Source organism: Phodopus roborovskii, unplaced genomic scaffold (genome assembly GCF_943737965.1).
Source record: "Phodopus roborovskii unplaced genomic scaffold, PHOROB, whole genome shotgun sequence".
In the NCBI taxonomy this organism is placed as follows: domain Eukaryota; kingdom Metazoa; phylum Chordata; class Mammalia; order Rodentia; family Cricetidae; genus Phodopus; species Phodopus roborovskii.
The window spans coordinates 21280906-21300765 of record NW_026126514.1 but is presented as its reverse complement, the minus strand read 5'-3'; the positions used below and the strand labels follow the sequence as shown (position 1 = coordinate 21300765).

The window sequence follows — 19860 nt, the reverse complement described above, 5'->3', positions numbered from 1 at the left end:
AGGCATGTGTGTGTGAGGTCACTTGTGTTTCCTTTCCACCTAGAGCTAAGAATATACTCACCGTAAAAAGTGAGGTATCCAAAGAGCGCAGACACAAAGTAAAGCAGGAAGCTTAAAGCTATCGCTGTATTGGTCACATTCTGCATCCTCTTCTTCGAGGGGCTGAAACACAAAAACCGGCAAGAGTTGGTAAGGCCAGTGATCCGAATCATACCTGGAGAAACAAGCATCTCTCCGGCTGGTCAGGACGCTTCAGACAACCACGAGTTCATCAGTGACTACACATTAGAGTTCACAAGAGGACATTCACTGGAAAGATGGCGTCACTGGCAACATTTCCAATGAGGACAGAACTGGCTCTTGGTTGCCTTGTCTGTTTTTTAACTAACACTTCTTAGAATTCAGGACGACAGAGAAGGACTCATAAGTGAGAATGTGATTCAATCGGCAAGCCACAGAGGCAAATGCACATTCCCAGCATTCTACAGTACCTTTGAAGCTCACAGTATATGGGCAATATTGAGGTATGGCAGAGAAATGAAAAAGCCATGGTTGGTATGGCGTAAATACTCTGAAAAAAAAAATTTAGAAGGCAAAATCATTAAATGCTACTCCATTTTTATCTGATAACCCACTTGGTTCTTTGTTGTTTTAATTACTCTTGTGTATGTGTGTGCCCACCTACCCATGCCACTAAGCACTTGTAGGGGTCAGAAGACAACTTGTGGGAGCCTGTATTCTCCTTCTACCACGTGATTCCCGGTGTGTAGGGCTTGGTAGCAGGCGCCCAACAATACAACTGAGCCATCTTGCCAGCCCAACAATAAAGTTCTTTTAGGACCAACTTGGTTGAATTTATTCAATCTTTTGTGAATGATCTCTTTATAAGACTTCTCAGAATGGTGTGTGTGTGGGAGTAGGTGTGTGTGGAATAGGTGTGTGTGTGGGGAGTAGGTGTGTGTGTGTGGGGAGTAGGTGTATGTGTGTGTGTGTGTTCTACAGTCGCCAGGAAACACTGAATCTTACAGGTAGGTTGCTTGCTTATCCTGACCCCAACAGTTTCTGGCTGGCCTCTCATATCATGTTGCTTTATTATAATCATCACTTTCTACACTATTTGAATAAGATAGAAATAATTTAGGTAAGATATAAATAGCTACCTCTAAGGACATTTTATTATAATTGCCAGTCATTCTTAAGGTATGCCCAATTTGGATACATCCCATTACCCCAAGCAGCAATAACACTTGAATCTGCTTTTACTTACTCAGTGCAAGTAAGGATTGAAAATAGAAACCACATCTTTGTGCTGCCAGAATCTTTGACCAAGATCCTTTTTAATGAACACAAAGATCATTAATTCTAAACCTGAAAAACTCCTTGCGATCTCATGTAATACATAAACCTATAGTTTCTTTAAAAAATATTATTAGAATACTAAACAAGAGCCAGAGAAAACTAGCAAGCCAAAAAGTTATCCTGTAAATTAAATTACTGTCTTTAACAAATGGATGGCAATGGTTTCTCTTTTCTGGTCTAAAAATATTTTTCCTTAGCTAGCGTTAGGCTATTCACCAAAAGAACTTCCAGATGAAGACCTACTTTGGGGTATAGTACCTAGAAGTTGTGTTCCCTGAAGCTGTGTTAGGGGAATGAGAATTTAAGTCACAAATTCTCTGTTTCATATATTGCTCCGTTTCTCAGCTTGTCAATTACCCTACCTAGATCTTTAAGGCCCGTGGAGGTCTTTACCATGTGAAAGATGTGGTAACCTCCCTTGTGAGGCTTGAGAGACATTTCTTAGAAGCTGGGGATAAAAAGAAAAGTTTTTCATGGAGGACTAACCACATTAACATTCTATACTAATAAAGCATTTCAGCAGAAATACAAAGAGGAGAAGGAAGAGGCTCCCAGAAACAGGAAGACAGCTTTTCCACTAGAGGCAAAGCAGGGCCCATGCAGACGGAGTTCCTGTTTCTCTGCTCATGCTCAGGGGCTCTTCCAAGTGTTTGCAGGATCCTACAGCTCTCTTAGAGTGGCATGGGACTTGGTCTTCTGGTCTCTGCTCTGAGCATCATAAATTCCCTCTTGGAATGCTGTTCAGAAGGAGTACGGCAGTGTTCAACTGCTGGTCCAATGATGGGGTTGTTTAGCTAGAGACCAAAGTCCTTCTCACAGGGGAGGAGTTTTTGATGTAATTGGTGATTTAGCTTTACAAGTCCAGAGCGCAACAGGAAAACCAACCGTATCCACAGAGGACCTCACTGGCCAGACCAGACATTCGGTAAATCTGTTCTTTTAGGCAGTGGCCCATTTAAAACAGGCTCCATTTAAAGGCATGCCAAAAGAAAGAAAAGAAAAAGGTGGCTGTTTCATAATGGGCCACCCTGTGTTAAATAATATTATTCTTCTGGTAGGCAATCCTATACTTAGCACTTTCATGAAAATTAATTAGGTACAGGTATAAAGACCTGAGAGACCCTGTTACACAAATCTCTTAAAACTTGAAATGTGAAAAATCAGCCGAAAGTATCTGTTAATAAGTTACACACCTCTTTGGAGAAGTGAAAGAGCTTTGGTTTACAGTCATCTGTAGCGTTTGAAATCTGTTTAAGAGTATTGAGGGGAAAAGAGAAACCAATAGCGATTAAAAGTCAGAATACAGCAACAAGTATGATGAATTTATTACTACTACACTTTCAAACCAAATTACTTCAAAGCAAAGTTCTAAAATAAAATGTAACCATTTCTTTTTCATTAATTAGAAAAAAAATCATTTATACCCTCCACCCCCGTTTCTTTTTTAGCTGAAAAGTTAAAAATAAAAGAACCTAAAAATGATCACCTGGAGCGCTTCATCCATGCATTTTAAGGTCACTGGACAAGGGATGGACCATTTTTTAATTACTACCTGTAAAAGTAGATACAACCAACACTCAGATGATCTGTAGTAGAACTCACCACAAGTTGATCTCAACCAGGACAGCGTTTGAAATGATGCCAAACGGGAGGCTAACAGACGAATCCTTGCCGCTCCAATCTCCTCCAGATACAATGGGGTCACCCTTTAGCATGGTCACTGGGTAGAGAGGGAGGGCTCAGGGTACCTCACCTCTGAGCAGTGGGGAATCTTGCTTACGAAAGACAGTGTGCTCTTGCGTCAGTTCCCAGAACCCCAGCAGTACTCTGGTTGTTTGTTTGTTTGTTTTGCTTAAGTGCAACTCCAAAGGGAAGCATGTTTCCAATGAGGACTGCACAGGATATGTTCTTTGTGTCAGCAGGAGACAGGGCTGGCACAATACGCAGATGGACAGCAGCTTTAATACGGGAGTGTGACCTGATGCCCACCCACGTTCACCTCTTCACGTTTTTTATGTTTGTGTTATTTTGGTCAATGTGGAGAGAGCTAGCTAGAATCTGAGCACAGAGCTAGGGACCTGCAGGTGGTAGAAATAAATGTACAAAAAAAAAAAAAAAAAAAAAAAAAAAAAAATGAAAAAGAAGCCCAGAGGGATGGCGTTTCCCAGAAACCATCAATGAACATGTTTCAGGATTTGACTCTTAATTGTGGCCATCCTGTTCCTAGAGCCACAGTTGTGGCTGTGTCAACGCTGCCATTGTAGCCCTTGTTGCAGGCACATAATTACTCTGTAAATATTTGCTTCAGGCTAAATCCCAGCATACAAAGGGGCAGAGAGAAGAAAGGAAGCATTTGTCTGCAGGAGACCAGTAAGTAAATACTATTCCTATTTGCAACTTATCTAGTTTGGGATTTTAACAAATTCAATCAAAATTTTATACAGTGATAAATCTAAAGAAAACACATACTTTTAGGATTAAGTTAATGAGCCAACCCCAGTCACTTTTAATTTAAAATCTCACCAAAACATGGGGTGGGAATGTCTAAGGAGAAACTGGGTATTTGCAGGTTAAGTTTTCAATATAAAACCAAGTTTAACCATCAAAAGAAAAGAACAAACCCAGAACCAAGATCTCATCTTTTTTTCTTCCAAAAGCCTTTAGAGAGAGGGAGAGGGAGACAGAGAGAGAGAGAGGGGGAGAGAGAGAGACAGAGAGAGAGCGAGAGGGAGAGGCAGAGGCAGAGAGGGACAGAGAGACAGGGAGAGAGCAAGAGGGAGAGAGAGGCAGAGAGAGACAGAGAGACAGGGAGAGGCAGAGAGAGAGAGACAGAGAGAGAGGGAGAGGCAGAGAGAGACAGAGAGACAGAGAGAGGGGGGAGAGAGACAGAGAGAGAGAGAGAGAGAGGGAGAGGCAGAGGCAGAGAGGGACAGAGAGACAGAGAGGGAGGAGAGAGAGGCAGAGAGAGACAGAGAGACAGGGAGAGAGAGGCAGAGAGAGACAGAGAGAGACAGAGAGAGAGGGGAGAGAGGCAGAGAGAGAGAGACAGAGAGAGGCAGAGAGAGAGGGGAGAGAGGCAGAGAGAGAGAGACAGAGAGAGGCAGAGAGAGAGGGGAGAGAGGCAGAGAGAGAGAGACAGAGAGAGGCAGAGAGAGAGACAGAGAGGCAGAGAGAGAGGGGAGAGAGAGGCAGAGAGAGAGGGGGAAAATCTGGTCTCTCTTGTGCCTTGCTGATGTCACTCCAAAACAGTGTCCTCTTATTGGGACCTTCTACAGCAATGCACTTACTGAGCACCGCTGAGGGCCAGGCCACGAGGTCAGGCCTTGAGCCCCACGTGGGCACTACCCCCTCTCCTTCTTGCTTGGTCACCTGCTACTTCAGAAGCCTTCAAGTCAAAATCCTTGCAAAAAAAATTCTCCAAGATACAATACAATCTATTTCATTCATTAGAAAGAATTATTAGCAACCTAACTTTACACTAACATAACTTGGTTACAGCTAATTTCTGTGCAAAGAGTCATTTACCTATCAAAGATGTCTGGGGGGGGGGACAGCCAGAAATGCAGAGACGAGAGGAATGGACAGAGACCCACCAGCAAGACAGGAGAGTGTCCCACGGTAAGAAGGTAATCCTGGGAGATGGAGAGACAAGAAGATTGACTTTAAGCACTTAAAAATACTAAATGCACTCACACAAAGGGCCTTCCTCCTCCTCCCTGCTCAAGCCCTACTGACCTCTGCAGGTCAGCTCCAGCTTTAATTCTTTCCAAATCCCTTACAGAGCTCTCAGCAACTCTTCCCTCCTCTCAACCCTAGTGACTTGTTTCAAGGTGACCAAAAAGGTAAAAAAAAAAAAAAAAAAAAAAAAGGCATCTGTTATGTCATATTGAGTCAATGATAAAATGAAATTTATTTTTAAACTTAGATACTCTCAAGGGAAAACTGACACTGTGATTCTAAATGAAAATCACGGTCTGTGAGAAAAGCTAGTAGAGATGCTTTGATCTATGAAGCTCGACGAATATAATTAAGAAAATGTTTTCTGGATTGATTGCATAAAAGGCAATATAAATGCAATAGACTTATACATGCATGTTCTAAAAATAATCAATGAACATACTGGCACAGGTTTTGAAAAAAGTCAGTTAGCTGAGCATGGTGGAGCACACCTTGATTTCTAGTTCCCAGGAGGCAGAGGCATGGGCAGATGGTATCTGTGAATTCTAGGCTAGGCTGATCTACACACAAAACATAGAAACAGAATCTGTAATACATATGGCAACAAAAGGCAGCATTAAAAAAAAACCCAACATAATCTTCATAGTCTCATTGTAGACCAAATTTCAACTTTTCTCACAGGTAGAACTCTAAGCGGATGATTTGTAGAACATCACGATAAATATAGGAGAATTATTTCCATATGATGACCGAAGCAGAAATCTGCAACGAATTAAAGAGTATCTACTATGGCAGAAACAAAAACTATAATAGACATATTGTATCAATACATTTCACCTATGTTAGGCTATTGACTGTGAAAACTGAATTACTTCTACCTATGAAATGCCTGCCTTGTTGAATAACTATGAGAAGAAAATTCAGTATGTTATCTACACTCATTTGAGAACCATACATTCCTATGTGTATGTGGGAAACCTTTTAACCATGTAGATGCTTTTGAACAATTACCTTATGATGAAAATACTTAGTTTCTAAAGTATGGAACCTAAAAAATACATGCTCAGTTCATTATTTGAATGGCATCGGGGTGGGTAGAGGGATAATTTTTATGTAGGTAAATTCAACAAATGATCAAGCATTGTTAAATATTTTCAGCCTTCAGAACATTCTTTACAATATACGTTTATGAATAGTGAAATCAGAGTTACTCGCACTTATTTTAGTTGTTTTATCCCATGTCTCAGATGATTTAAGTCAAAGACAAACGTAATGCAAACATGACTGATGTGTGTATATATACATGGTATGTGACTGCATGTTTGTGGGGCTGTGTGTGTTGGTGTATGTGGCTGTGTTTGTATGGAGCCTTGTGTGCACATGTGTGTATGCACACGTGGAAGCCAGAAGTCAACGTTGGGTGTCATTCTTTAGGAGCCACTCATCTTGCTTTCTGAGAGTCTCTCATTGGCCTAGAGTGTACCAGGTAGGAGTAACAAACACTATGGATGGAACTGTCTTCCCAGTCCAGAGACCGTTTTGACAGTTTTGGAATTTGGCTCTCTAACCTGATGTGTGACATTACCCCTTGATTCATTTATCAGTAATTAAGGGAAAGCTTAAATACTTAGAAAAAGGTTACTTGGAATGTGTGTGTGTGTGTGTGTGTGTGTGTGTGTGTGTGTATGCATTTGTGGCAAATTAAAAATATTTAATCCCATGTAAGGATCAGCACTTAGATACTCACTATGGGATAAACTACAGTGCAAAGAAAAAAAGTTATTTTTAAAAAATTATATACAAGGACATATCTGTCTTAGAAGAATTAAAAGGCCATAAATTAAAATTATCTTTTATCCTTATGTTAAATTATTTATAAATATAAAACAAGTTAAACTGTCATCTGATGTAATATGTAAAATAAAACTAATTAAAACTACATTTTCTGCATATGAAAAAAAATTAATTCCCAATACTACCTCTATGAGGACACCCATGCTAAGTAAGCAGACTGGACAGGGCTGAATGCATATCCCAGCTCTCCTTTGCTATCAAGTCTCAGAAGCCATCACTGGAGCAATGGAATAAAGCATCAGGGAGTGCTGTGTTCACTGACTGTACAGAGCACAGCCCTTCTGCTTCTCTACCGAGTGCTGTGCTGTCCAGGGGTCTGTCCCATCCAGAGTCTTAACAGCAGGGCTCTGCGTCCCTCTCTGCTAACCACAAGACACTAAATTTGAAATGCCCTTTTAAGCTTCTTTAAAATGAACAAAATGAATAATTCTGTGACCAAAATTGTTTGAAAAAAAAAAAGAGTGTTTTTATAATATAAAATGGGCTACTGTGCCCAGCACAAAGCCATTAAAAGATGTCATTAATACAGTTGCAGTTTTGTGATGAAATAAACAATGTATTATATTTTAAACTTACCACAAGAGCAAAGAACACCATAAAGAAAAATGATAAACTGCTTGTGTAGCCAAGAAAGCCTGTAAAATACCAATAAAATAAAAAGCAATTTATAGGGCAAGTGATCCTGATGCACAAATAGGGCCCTGCATCGCGGGCATGTTTTCTATTGCAGCTTGGTATCTGGGCCCAGGGCCCGTCTGTCACAGATCATTATGCTGCTCCACACAGCAGAACAGGGGCTGGCTTGCCACTGGTGGTGTACTACAAGAGAAAGCCGCTCCTTCATGCTCTGGTGTAACGACTTCATTTTAGTGGGGCAGACAAAATGCTGCCACAAGCCAAGTAATAAGTTAGCTGGGCAGGGCGGAGGACTGAGCAACTGAAAATAGACTTAGTTTAAAATGATTTGCAGACACCACTCTTCTAAAAACAAGGTACTGTGAAGCCTGAAGGCCTCCTGCTCTCTGTTCACTCCCTCCCTTGTGAGGCCCACCCCCACCCCAGCAAACAAATCCTGTGCTCCTTCACAGACTTACCTATTTTGGGAAGAAGAGAAAGGGGCAACACGATGCCAACACAGATGAGGAGTAGTAGTGTCTGTCCATCAAGATACCAAGAACTAGTAGGAAGAACAATCTGTGTTAGGCACAGGACATGGAACTCATTCATGTCTATTCTAACACACACATACATGCACGCGAGTGCGCGCACACGCACACACGCGCGCACACACACACACACACAGAGAGAGAGAGAGAGAGAGAGAGAGAGAGAGAGAGAGAGAGAGAGAGCAATCATCCATTAGGAAAAAAAAACCTATCATTTTGTTAAGTGATCTTAGAAAAATCTTTCTTTTATTTGTTTGTTTATTTATTTAATGTGCGCTGGTGTTTTGCCTGTGTGAGGGGGTCAGACCCCTGGAACTAGAGTTACTGGCAGTTGTGAGCTATGGGTGCTGAGACCTGAACCTGGGTCCTCTGGAAGAGAAGCCAGTGCTCTTAACCCCTGAGCCATCTCTTCACACACCACTGAAAAAACCTTTTCTTGTTAATCATGAATATGCATTTAGAAAATAATGTTAATATAATCCTGCACTCTCAGGAGTTGGGAGGCAAAGGCAAAATCAACAGTGTGAGGCTGCTCTGGACTAGATAGAGCATGTTTCAAAATAACACCTAAACGAGATGCCATTTTCAATCACCAAATGAACAAACACTTAAACATGAGATAATAATCCATGTTGGTGACGAGTACTGAGGTATGCCAAACACCGTTGAAAGCTAGAACTGTAATAATTATCTCATGAAAAGCAATTTCGCAAAAGATGCTGAGAGCCTTCATGTAATTATGCTCTATAACACAAAATGCTATTAAAAACAAACACCAGTAATAGTTATAAAGATTTTTTTATAAAATAATACTTGAGAACATTAAAAATAATGAAAATTTAAAAAGTAAAAAATAGTGAAAACTGGAAGCAGACAAGTATCTAATACTACAACTTGGAAGGAATTTCTATAATCCATATGTGTATGTAGTTTAACGTTATTTGGAGAGAGAAATACAGATATTATTAAAAATGGGCAGGAACTTCACTGTTTCTGGGCGATAGTCATTTTTTTTTCTCTTCATACTTTTCCACATTTTTCCAGAAGGGATATGAATTACCAGCTTAAAACACTAAACTTTTCTCTAAAGGGCAGTAGACTACTGAATGAGAATAGTTAGTAGTGTGATCATGTGCTTGTTAATAAAAAAGAAATGTGGGCCCGAGAGCCCATCAGTAAAGCACCTGCCTTGAAAGCCTCAGGGATTGCTTTTGATTCATACCTCCTAAAAAACAGCCGGGCACTTGGCACAACACCGGTGCATGCCAGGGACTGGGAGGCGGGCTTGCTGGCCAGGCAGATCAGCCTTGCAAGCTAGTTTAAGGATAACGAAAGACACTGTCTTAAAAAGAAAAGGAAAAGAGGTGAACAGCACCTGAGAAACGACACTCCAAGTTGTTCTCTGATCTCCACACATATGTGCGTACACATGCATACATGTGTGCATACACATTCATGCACACATAGGAAGAATGAAAGACACATTTCAGTACGCGAGGGAAAAGTAACACTCTGAATATATATGTATATATACACACACACACACATACATACATATGTATACATATGAAGTCAGAAGGATGTACCTAGAATACAAAAATGGCTATTTCTATATGGTAGCAATACATGGGAACACGTGTATAATTTTAATTTCTTAATATATCTAAATGTCAAAGTTAATTTCCCAAGACCTTAATACGTGCACACTTGAAAGACAATTAATACAAGAAATACAACCAGTAAATATATATATATGTATATATATATATATATATATTTATGAAGAAAAATCTAATCACAGTTGCCAATTAAGTGTATCTATCCTGAGATTATTGAAATTAAATTATAAATAGTCAAAGATGTGATATAATTGGCCCACAGGTATTACTATGTCATTGTTCAATTAGGACTCTCTGGGAAAAGAATGGTAATATGTAACCAGCACAATGAAAGCACAGTGGCAATTAACTAAGAAAACCAGCAAAACATATAAACACAATTGGACCACATTTAGAAAATAAAATCCAGGATAGAACGGGATTGGGAAACATCAAAAATCAATAGGGATTCCTTTAGCAAGTGCTTGGTAGATGATTTCAATCTCCCTCTGTGGTAATCCATCCTCTCACTATCAACAGGTGGCCAGCGTCCCAATGCCCTGTCAAATTAAGAGAGTCTCCCTTTGCCTGGGTGTCAGAGCTGGCTTCTAGCATGCCCGGCCTTTACTGCTGAGTGCATATCATTACAGCTTGGCATGTGAAGACCTCCTTTCTGGTACCTTCATTCATTTCTGCTGGGCAGTGACAACCTATTTAGTAGAGCAAGATGAACAGTAGCAGTACAAATAGGACCTTGATCATACCTTCCCCTGTCCTGTGCGCGCGCGTGCGCGTGCGCGCGCACACACACACACACACACACACACACACACACACACACACACACACACACACACACACACACTGCCCACTGTGCTTTAACTCCTGTCCTTAGCAAATTAACCAGCAGAAGCTACAAGTGATGACAAGTGTTTCTGCTCTGCAGGGTCTGATGCTGCCTCAAAGCCTGGTGTGCAGGAAGAGCTACAAAAGCAACCATATAATAAATATAAACTGATGCTCAACATGCTCATCTTCTAATCACTCTTGAATAAAAAACCAAATAGGAACTTCAAAATAGCCCTCACCAAGAAACACCTGGCAACTAAATTCTGAAAGTGGCAGCAAGCCCGGGGCTCTGTGTCTGAAATGTCTTTTCTTCTGGGACCTGGTATCAGACCCAGACAGTTGCAGTGCCAGTAGGAAATGGCCCCAAGGGAATAGCGGAGCAGATTCTATCTGTTAGCACTGCTGTTCCTGCTGGATAACAACACTGCATTGTATACTGAATATCTGTTAAGAGGGTACAGATTGTGGTTAATGTTCTAATCATAAAAACAAAGTAAAAATGCTCACAGACCGACCTGACCCACACCTCCTCTTCTCTGTTTCTCTTTTTCCAGACAGGGTTTCTCTGTATAGCCCTGGCTGGCCTTGAACTCAGAGATTCCCCCTACATCTGCCTCAACCACCTGGCGCAAACTGACTCTTTAAGAGGAAAAAACGAAGCATTGGGAAGGTGGAGTTGTATAAAAGGGTGTTAAGCCACAGGACCACAATGTCCCCTTGCATAGAAGTAAAGGACCACTAAAATCCTGAGGCAGGGCTCTATGTGTGACCCGAGGGTGGGATTGGTGTACATCTGGAAGAGTGGCCTGAGTGACAGAGCCCCGGCTGTAGAGTGTGAAGACATCGGACTGGCAGAGCTCAGGAATGCTTGGGCTGGAGAGGGCTCAGAGGTTACCCTGCTGAGCATCTTCATTTCATGTGTCTGCAAAAGCCATAAAAGGACCACGGGCTGGTGAGAGTAGCAATTGCAAACACTCCAAGCCTCAGGAGCTACCCTGAGTTTACAGCATTTTTCCCAGATGCCCACTAATCTATTTCAAGGTCACAATTCATTTTCTCTTTCAGGCTGAACTTAAAATCTTCATAGGAAAGGATTTTATTTTAAAACAGAGTTTTTCTAGGCCTGGAGATTAGTTATGAATCGTTTCTTATAGTTATTGACTGATGTTAATAAAACCAGTTGTTAAGACAATGATCTCATTTAATTCATTCATTATCAATAAGGGCCTTGAGTTACACACAGTGGAGTGAATGAATTTCACATGCATGTACCAGACAAGTGCACTGTGTTTGGACATGGAGATAGTCCAAAGAACAGATGAGATTAAACCTAGTCCCAGAGAATACAAACCAGCAATAAGCAGTCTTAAAAAAGTACCCTGTAAATGCATTTATTTTATAAATCAAGATTTTAGGAAAATTTACTGCACTTTTTTTTTTCTAAGAGGGGAAAAGGAATTATCTAACCAAACTCCTGTTTTCCTACTGTGACCTAAATATACATTCTCTTTAAGCCAAAAGAATTAGAGTAAAAAGTTTTATACTTCCTAGAAAACTTGTTTGATCTGTGGATTTAATCTTATATGATAAAAACGCTCCAACTATGAAACACAGAGTATAAATCCTTAGCTGTATTGCAAATGTTTGGCACGCAGATGTTTTTTCCATTTTTAAATGAAAACCAGATTTATTTATAAGTTGCTTTAATTTCATTCTCGAATAGAATGGAACAAGAGTATCGTGTGTTCTCAATTAGGATCTTGCTCACATCCCATATCAATTATGTAACTCAAATGCAAGACAACTTAATTGTGTCAATCATAGTCCCCTGACAAGACCATTAAATGTTAACAGATAGCTCCCAACTTTTAACAGCTATAGATTTAAAAAAAAAAAAAAAAAAAAAAAAGCAAGTTATTCTAGGAAAAAGATAGATGTATCCTGAGTTTGGTATAATCATTTCTGTTCTGGATTTCCAATAGTAACTTTTGAAATTAGAATATAATGAACACAAAGTGATTTGACAGCATCTTCATGAATTGTTATAGTTCATAAGTATACATCATCCTCACAGATAATCCAGAAAATAAAGGCACCTGAAAGACCTTAACTGAAACTTACGATAAACTAAACCCTAAAATGAAGAAATCCCTGCCACCCAACACCATCTAGAAATAAACTGTCCCAAAGCAACATTCATTACTGCATAGTTGTTTCTGACTTTACGAGGTTAGGCTTTAAAAACTAATGCCCTGTAGCTAATTAATATACTCTCTTCATAAATGGATAAGTTGCATGTAAAACAATGTGAGTATCAAACATGTTATGGGCGAAAACTGGTGATGGCCTTTGAGGCATGCAGCTTGGAAAAGCCCATTTGTGATAGAAATAGAACATTTCCTTAAAATTTTACCAATACAACTGAAACGAGTTAATTTCAGTTGTTTAAAACAAATGCTAAAACAATATACACACCATGAAATTTAAAAGGAACAATGCTTTAGCTGACAAAACACCTCTGTTTTAATACCAGTCCTGCTACACAACACTGTAACTAGTTCTAAAGTTACTTAAAGCATGCTAATAGAAGTCACCACGTTCAGGACCAAGCAAAAGATAAACAGACTACACAAAGGCAAACTCAGGTGACACATGAGTTCATTTGTGTTTGACTCTGAGCTTCCTGGAAATCTGCATAAAAAAGGAAAGTCTACCTTTAATATAATCGTTGTCATTGGAATTTCCCTGTTCTCCACACTTACACTGTGCTAGATATACTTGCAATTATGCACAAGTGTGCCCTCTTATTTGATCATCATAACTCTAATAAGGAAGCAACTAAACAAAGGTAAAGTCATTGGTTTGCTTTGTTTTTTTGAGACAGGGTTTATCTGTGTAACAGCTCTGGCTGTTCTGGAACTCGCTCTGTGGAACAGGCTGGCCTTGAATGGGAGAGATGTGTGCCTCTGCCTCCTGAGTGCTGGCATTGAAGGTGTGCACCACTGCCCAGCACCCCTTTTTAATGATTTATTTATTATTCTATATGCTTTGTTGTTTTGCCTGAGTGCTATGTCTGTCTATGTGAGGGAAGCAGATCCCCTGGAACTGGAGTTACAGAGTTGTGAGCTGCCATGTGGGTGCTGGGAATTGGACCCAGGTCCTCTGGAAGTGCAGTTGGTGCTCTTAACTGCTAAGCTCTCTCCAGCCCTTTCAGAATGCTTGTCTGCTTTTGCATTTTTCTTGTATTAAGAATTGAACCCAGGGCCTAGGGCATGCTAGGTGAACACTCTGGAGTCATACTCCCAGCCCTCATAGGTATCCTCACAACATCAGGTAAAGAAACCTACAGCTCACGACAAGTTAGATGGTCAAGAGTTAGTTAGATACTTGAGGCTAACAAGCATGAAATGAATAGGCATATTCATGTTTTCTTTCTATTCTTTATTACATTGCCTTGAATTCTTAGCTCCATGCACAAATTTCTCACTTAGTATTCAAGTAACAAAAGTAGTTCTTACTATTTTTACAGAAAATACAAAAAAGTATATTTCATACAGCTACTTCTTAAGAGTAGTTAGCTGTCAAACAGAACATAATCAAAATGCCACCAGATTAAATTGAGGTGGCTGTGAGCACGCTACGAGACCCTAATGAGCTATGAAATGCCACGGGAATGAGCATCTTCTGAGGATGAAGACAGTAAAGGACTTTATTACCCTCATTTTAACCACATCTTCACAGTTCCTCTTTAGACCAAAAGAAACTCATACCTTCCTTACACACATCCATTTGCACCTATTCATTTCTTTAAGAGAATCGAGCTTTTCTAAGCTAAAAACAAAATTCTGAAGTATTCCTCTGTATTGCAGATAAGTTTGGATACTGGAGAAAACTAACCAAACATTCCAGTCCAGAGACAGGGCATCCTTTGTTGTGGTTTGAAAACTGGGTAGAGAAATGGGACAATTAACAAGCTTAACCCACATTTACTTTTATTTTCAAGTTTATTTCTCTGAAGAAAAAAAAAAGAAAGTCTTGCTCCTTGCTTTACATATCAAAAAGAAAAGTATAATTAACTTGGGATCCTTCTCCATAAGAAGAGCTAGGTCAATACATTCTGTAGGGCCCTGTGTTTTTAAAGGAGACAGAAAGTATGTTGTGGTTCAGTATTATTCACAATACTAAGAAAGGCAAAGCGAAACAGGTTTCACCCATAATTCTTTATGCTGTCTAACATGAGTTTCACATAGTGGATGCAACCATATTCTTTGTCACCACAACTTGCTGAGAAGTCACGGCAAACATGACTCACTGTCCCTTCCCTCCGTCTTTCATATCCTTAGATGGCTTCTTGACTCTTCTCCAAGAGCTAATTCGGGCTTGACTTGGCCTTTACCCTCACGGAGCACCAGGGCCTGGAGCTTCGGTGGTTGGTAGCATGGTGCTCTGGCACGGTGGGTTGTCAGTGGACACGTACACGAACACAGGGTTTTCTCTATCGGTGTCCCACCCCATGAAACCTGTAAGTGTCCCGAGGACAGGCACTACTTTTGTTTCCCCTGCCACTCAGGTTTAATAAAAACATAATGAAATGAATGAATGAATGGGTGGGTGGATACAATGGAACATTTCTTCTTACCCACTGTGGTCTCCAGGCAAAAATTCTGAAATAGCAGCAGGAAGCTCTGTTTTAATAATTAAAAGATAAGACGACATAGCTGCAAAAAGAACAAAAAGGGTTCCTATTAGAATTTTAACCACTCAATGGGTAATCTATTCGGAGACACAGATGCGCCTCAGATCTATACAGGAGATACCTCACAATGAGCTAACCCAAACACGCGTACAGCAGAAATGAAGGTAAGTGACTGTGTAGAGAAGAATTGGTAAGTTTATCACATAACCTTTGTTTACACTGCAAATCGGAAGACAAGAAAAAAAAGGGGAGGAGGATTTTGTAATAGGTTATTTATAATAAAATTGTTTCCAGCACTCAGGAGGCAGATCTCTGTGAGTTCGATGTCAGCCTGGTCTACAAAGTAAGTTCCAGACAGCCAGGACCACACAGAGAAATCCTGTCTCAAAAAACCAAAACCCAACCAACCAAAAAGAAAAAAAAAAAACCCCATGTTTAATAACTATAATTAATAACTGATCACTTGCTCTTTTATTTAACTGGGAAGAAATACCTTCTGCAGAAGCTCAATTCCCTCTTTCTCTTCCTCTCTCTGCTACATACTATTACAAGACATAAACAGAAGAAACAATAAATTAAAGCTGCCCTCTGATTTACTGCATCATTCGGCCTGTTAAGAAGATAGAGGTTCTAATCCTTGCTCCATCTATGTAAATCAGAAACCAAAGCCAGTTGGGTGGTGGCATACACCGTTAATCCCAGCACTTGAAAGCAGAGGCAAGTGGATCTCTGTGAGTTCGAGGCCAGCATGGTCTACAAATCAAGTTAGAGGGCAAGAGCTACACAGAGAAACCCTGTTTTAGAAAGAAACAAAACGGAAACCAAAGCCAGTAGTGCCACTCAGTTTTTATCTGATGGCACATGAGAAATAACTAGCTTTTATTTCACTTAAAGACACAATTCCTCATTTGTCATTAAAACTCATGCTGGGGTTGGAGAGATGCTCAGTGCTTCACTCCCAGCATTGCTGGGTGGCTCACAACTGCCTGTAACTCCAGCTCCAGGGGATCTGACGCCCTCTTCTGTCCCCCACAGGTACCTGCGCTCACAAATAATTCTGCAAGCCTTCTACCGTAAGTACGGTTGTGGAGTACAGAACTCATTTTGGCAAATACAGAAGGAGAAGCTGAAACACTCCTCAGCTGTGTGGAGACCCAGCTGTCTGGAATCAGACCTTCAGTTTAACAGTTTTCCTCAGGGATGGATCGAAAACACACACACACACACACACACACACACACACTTTTTAAAAGAGCCAATGAAAAATAAAAACCACCCTTGAAGACTGACGAGTGTATTCTATGTGCACACTGCTTTTATTACTTATTTGTATTTCAGGAAACATTCCACTTTCTCCTTGGACTTATAAAAGCTAAGAGCACCACTGAGAGCCAGGTCTGAACAATGAAAGTCTGGAGGAAGTTGGATTAAAAGGTGCACAGTTTAAGAACAGTGAGCATTTCTGTCAAGCTGTTGGGAAGCAGCTGCACTCTGCAGTTATAACACTGTGATGATTTAGCTCTGGAGAAGAACGAGGCACATTAGCCTGCAGGAGGAGCAATTACCACATGCACAAATACAGTCATTTTTTTTTTTTTTTTTGGGTAAAGTAACAGGTACCGATGGTAAAGTTAAATTTAGAACACATAAGTAACAATCACTTTTCTGCAATGAAAACACATACCCATATCTTATAATTTAAGACTATTTCTTTTTCTCCAGAAGAAACATGGCTGCTCACCAAGAGCCACAAAGACGTGCCTGCAAGTCCTTAGCTGTGGCTACTACAAGCGACTGGATGTGGATGTCTCCTACCTTGCTCTGTTTTCTCAGAGGAAAAATACCAGTAGCTGAGCACAGGAGGGAGGGAGGTCTATGCTAACCTCTTCCACTCAAAGGTTCGGAGTTGTCATAGCAGTTTGTTTTCCAAAGAACTACATGTACATGATATGATGAAGAAATAGACTCGAGTTTTCTGAAACTGGCTTAGAAACTACTTAAACATATCTCGAGGGAAGGAGGGGATAAAAAGACAAAAGTACACTCAAACACAAGGAACACAGACTTCGGACTCAGGACTTTTATTATCCGCTCATCAGTCCTTTTGCTGGGACTAATCTGACACTGTATGCATTTCTAAAGTTTCAGACATTCAGCTCTCCCAGTAATTTCCTATTTTTTGATCTTTAATTGTAGAAAGGCTACAATGAATGTGAGATTATATTTCTTTCTCATATACAATCTGTCATTCTTTCCAGAATTTCTATTAGCCTCTGGCTAATCACTCGATCACGGCTGTGTTGTAGCCTTCACTCTTTGGTTTTCAAATGGGAGTCCTGTTTCACTAGATTCCAGTCTGAAGAGCCATGTGTACTTAAAGAAATACGAACTCACTAGACATATGTTTCTTTGTTAAAAAAAAAAAAAAAAAGGGCCTCTCAGTATACATGAGTATAATAAAACATGTGAAACCCTGCTTCTTCCTTGGAGAATGCTGGCGTGTTTTAAGAGCTACAAAACCACAGAGCCTACCATGGGGAAAACCCCACTGGTTGAGCAAGTAAAACAAAGAAATCTCACTGCTAAAATTACTTTTTCTTAACCACAAATAAATTTTCATGTAGGTACTACCATCTTAACATACAGTATATACTACTGAGAACAAAAGATTATTAGATACACACCGTTAGGAAACACGTCTTAATTACAGCCACATCAAAAGATCAAGTCAAAAAAGTAAGCTGAGAAAAGTGTTAAGAAAAAAATAGTAACAGCAGGAAAGCTCATATATTCACTGTTTTTAACCAAAAGGTCACCAGGTCGAATAGCTCCTTGCCACGCCTTCTGTCCTATGTCTTCTATTAATGGCACAAGAAAATGCTTAAGACTTATCTTGGAGACAGGTCATAAGCAAGAATTTGTAAATGATTTTAGCTGGTATCTAGCCATGGTATAGATTCTGAATACAAGACACACTATGCTTCTCCCAAATTAATGGCTGTACCCCGCATCATCCGTAAGAGCCATGGTTACAGTAGAACAGTTCGGGCTTCCACAGCACTAAAACCAAGATCTGTACTACAAAATACACCTTGATGACAGTTATCACTCATTCCAAATCATTTAGTTTCACCACATTAGTTGAATAGGTGTTCTTTTCCCTCATTTTAAATGAAACTACCCTGGAAACAAAACAAAAACTTCTGTCATCCTAGTCAAGACACAGGAATAAAAGAACTCTTTAAAAGCCACATGGAAAAGCAGTAGGAAATTAGGAAAGCACTGAGACAGGGAAATCTGATTAGGCAACAACAGTGAGTAAGTATCATTACTGCCCAATGGTCATGAGAGACATGAGGACTAACTACTTATGGTCATGAGACATGAGCACTAACTACTGATGGTCATGAGTACTAACTACTGATGGTCATGAGAGACATGAAGACTAACTACTGATGGTCATGAGACATGAGCACTAACTACTGATGGTCATGAGAGACATGAGGACTAACTACTGATGGTCATGAGACATGAGCACTAATTACTGATGGTCATGAGACATGAGCACTAATTACTGATGGTCATGAGACATGAGCACTAACTACTGATGGTCATGAGCACTGACTACTGATGGTCATGAGAGACATGAGGACTACTACTGATGGTCATGAGACATGAGCACTAACTACTGATGGTCATGAGAGACATGAGGACTAACTACTGATGGTCATGAGACATGAGCACTAATTACTGATGGTCATGAGACATGAGCACTAATTACTGATGGTCATGAGACATGAGCACTAATTACTGATGGTCATGAGACATGAGCACTAACTACTGATGGTCATGAGCACTGACTACTGATGGTCATGAGAGACATGAGGACTAACTACTGATGGTCATGAGAGACATGAGGACTAACTACTGATGGTCATGAGACATGAGCACTAATTACTGATGGTCATGAGACATGAGCACTAATTACTGATGGTCATGAGACATGAGCACTAATTACTGATGGTCATGAGACATGAGCACTAACTACTGATGGTCATGAGCACTGACTACTGATGGTCATGAGAGACATGAGGACTACTACATAAAAGTCTTGGGGAGACGTGAGTACTACTGCCATATGGTCATAGGGAGATGTGAGTATTAACTGCTTCCCTACAGTCGTGGGGAGATGTGAGTTGGGACAGAGGTAGAAAGGAGAAAGGTCACGAAGTGAGAACAGCTGCCCACTCTGGACACAGCACGTCTGAGACATGCTTGGCTATATTATAAGTGATAGGAAATTCTTTGGGCATCTAACTTCCATACCAACCAACCTGCCTGGTAGACACGATTTTATCTACAAAAACAGAAGCCATGTGTACTAATTTGTTATGTGGGTGCTGGTGCAAACAGCCAATCTTACTTGAGGAGCTCACTCTATTAAATAAATGCTAGTCTGTTCTGGGCAGGTGGAGACCAAAGCCAAGAGAAATAAAAAAGTCTATCAAAGAGGCCTCTCTAGAATGAAGTCTTTTATTTATTTGTTATCAGCATTTAAGCAACAAACTGTTTCTGGCTGCTGAGTTTAACAATTGGGCTCAAAGTTTTACACCATTTCAGTTGGAGACACATGGCACTGTTAATGGAGTCCATTTGGGGC

General features: G+C 40.3%; 1 protein-coding gene across 3 annotated transcripts in view; it reads right to left on the bottom strand.

Moving 5' to 3' along the window:
- Positions 1 to 19860, bottom strand: part of Slc38a6 (solute carrier family 38 member 6) — a 58056-nt gene that overhangs the window by 8940 nt on the left and 29256 nt on the right. For all 3 annotated transcript variants that reach the window (XM_051195990.1, XM_051195991.1, XM_051195992.1), the window contains 7 exons: positions 15144 to 15222; positions 7986 to 8068; positions 7468 to 7526; positions 2846 to 2911; positions 2553 to 2606; positions 492 to 571; positions 62 to 162 (listed from right to left, as the gene is read on the bottom strand). In XM_051195990.1, the coding sequence (XP_051051947.1) occupies positions 62 to 162; positions 492 to 571; positions 2553 to 2606; positions 2846 to 2911; positions 7468 to 7526; positions 7986 to 8068; positions 15144 to 15222 (522 nt within the window). The remainder of the gene's footprint in view (positions 1 to 61; positions 163 to 491; positions 572 to 2552; positions 2607 to 2845; positions 2912 to 7467; positions 7527 to 7985; positions 8069 to 15143; positions 15223 to 19860) is intronic.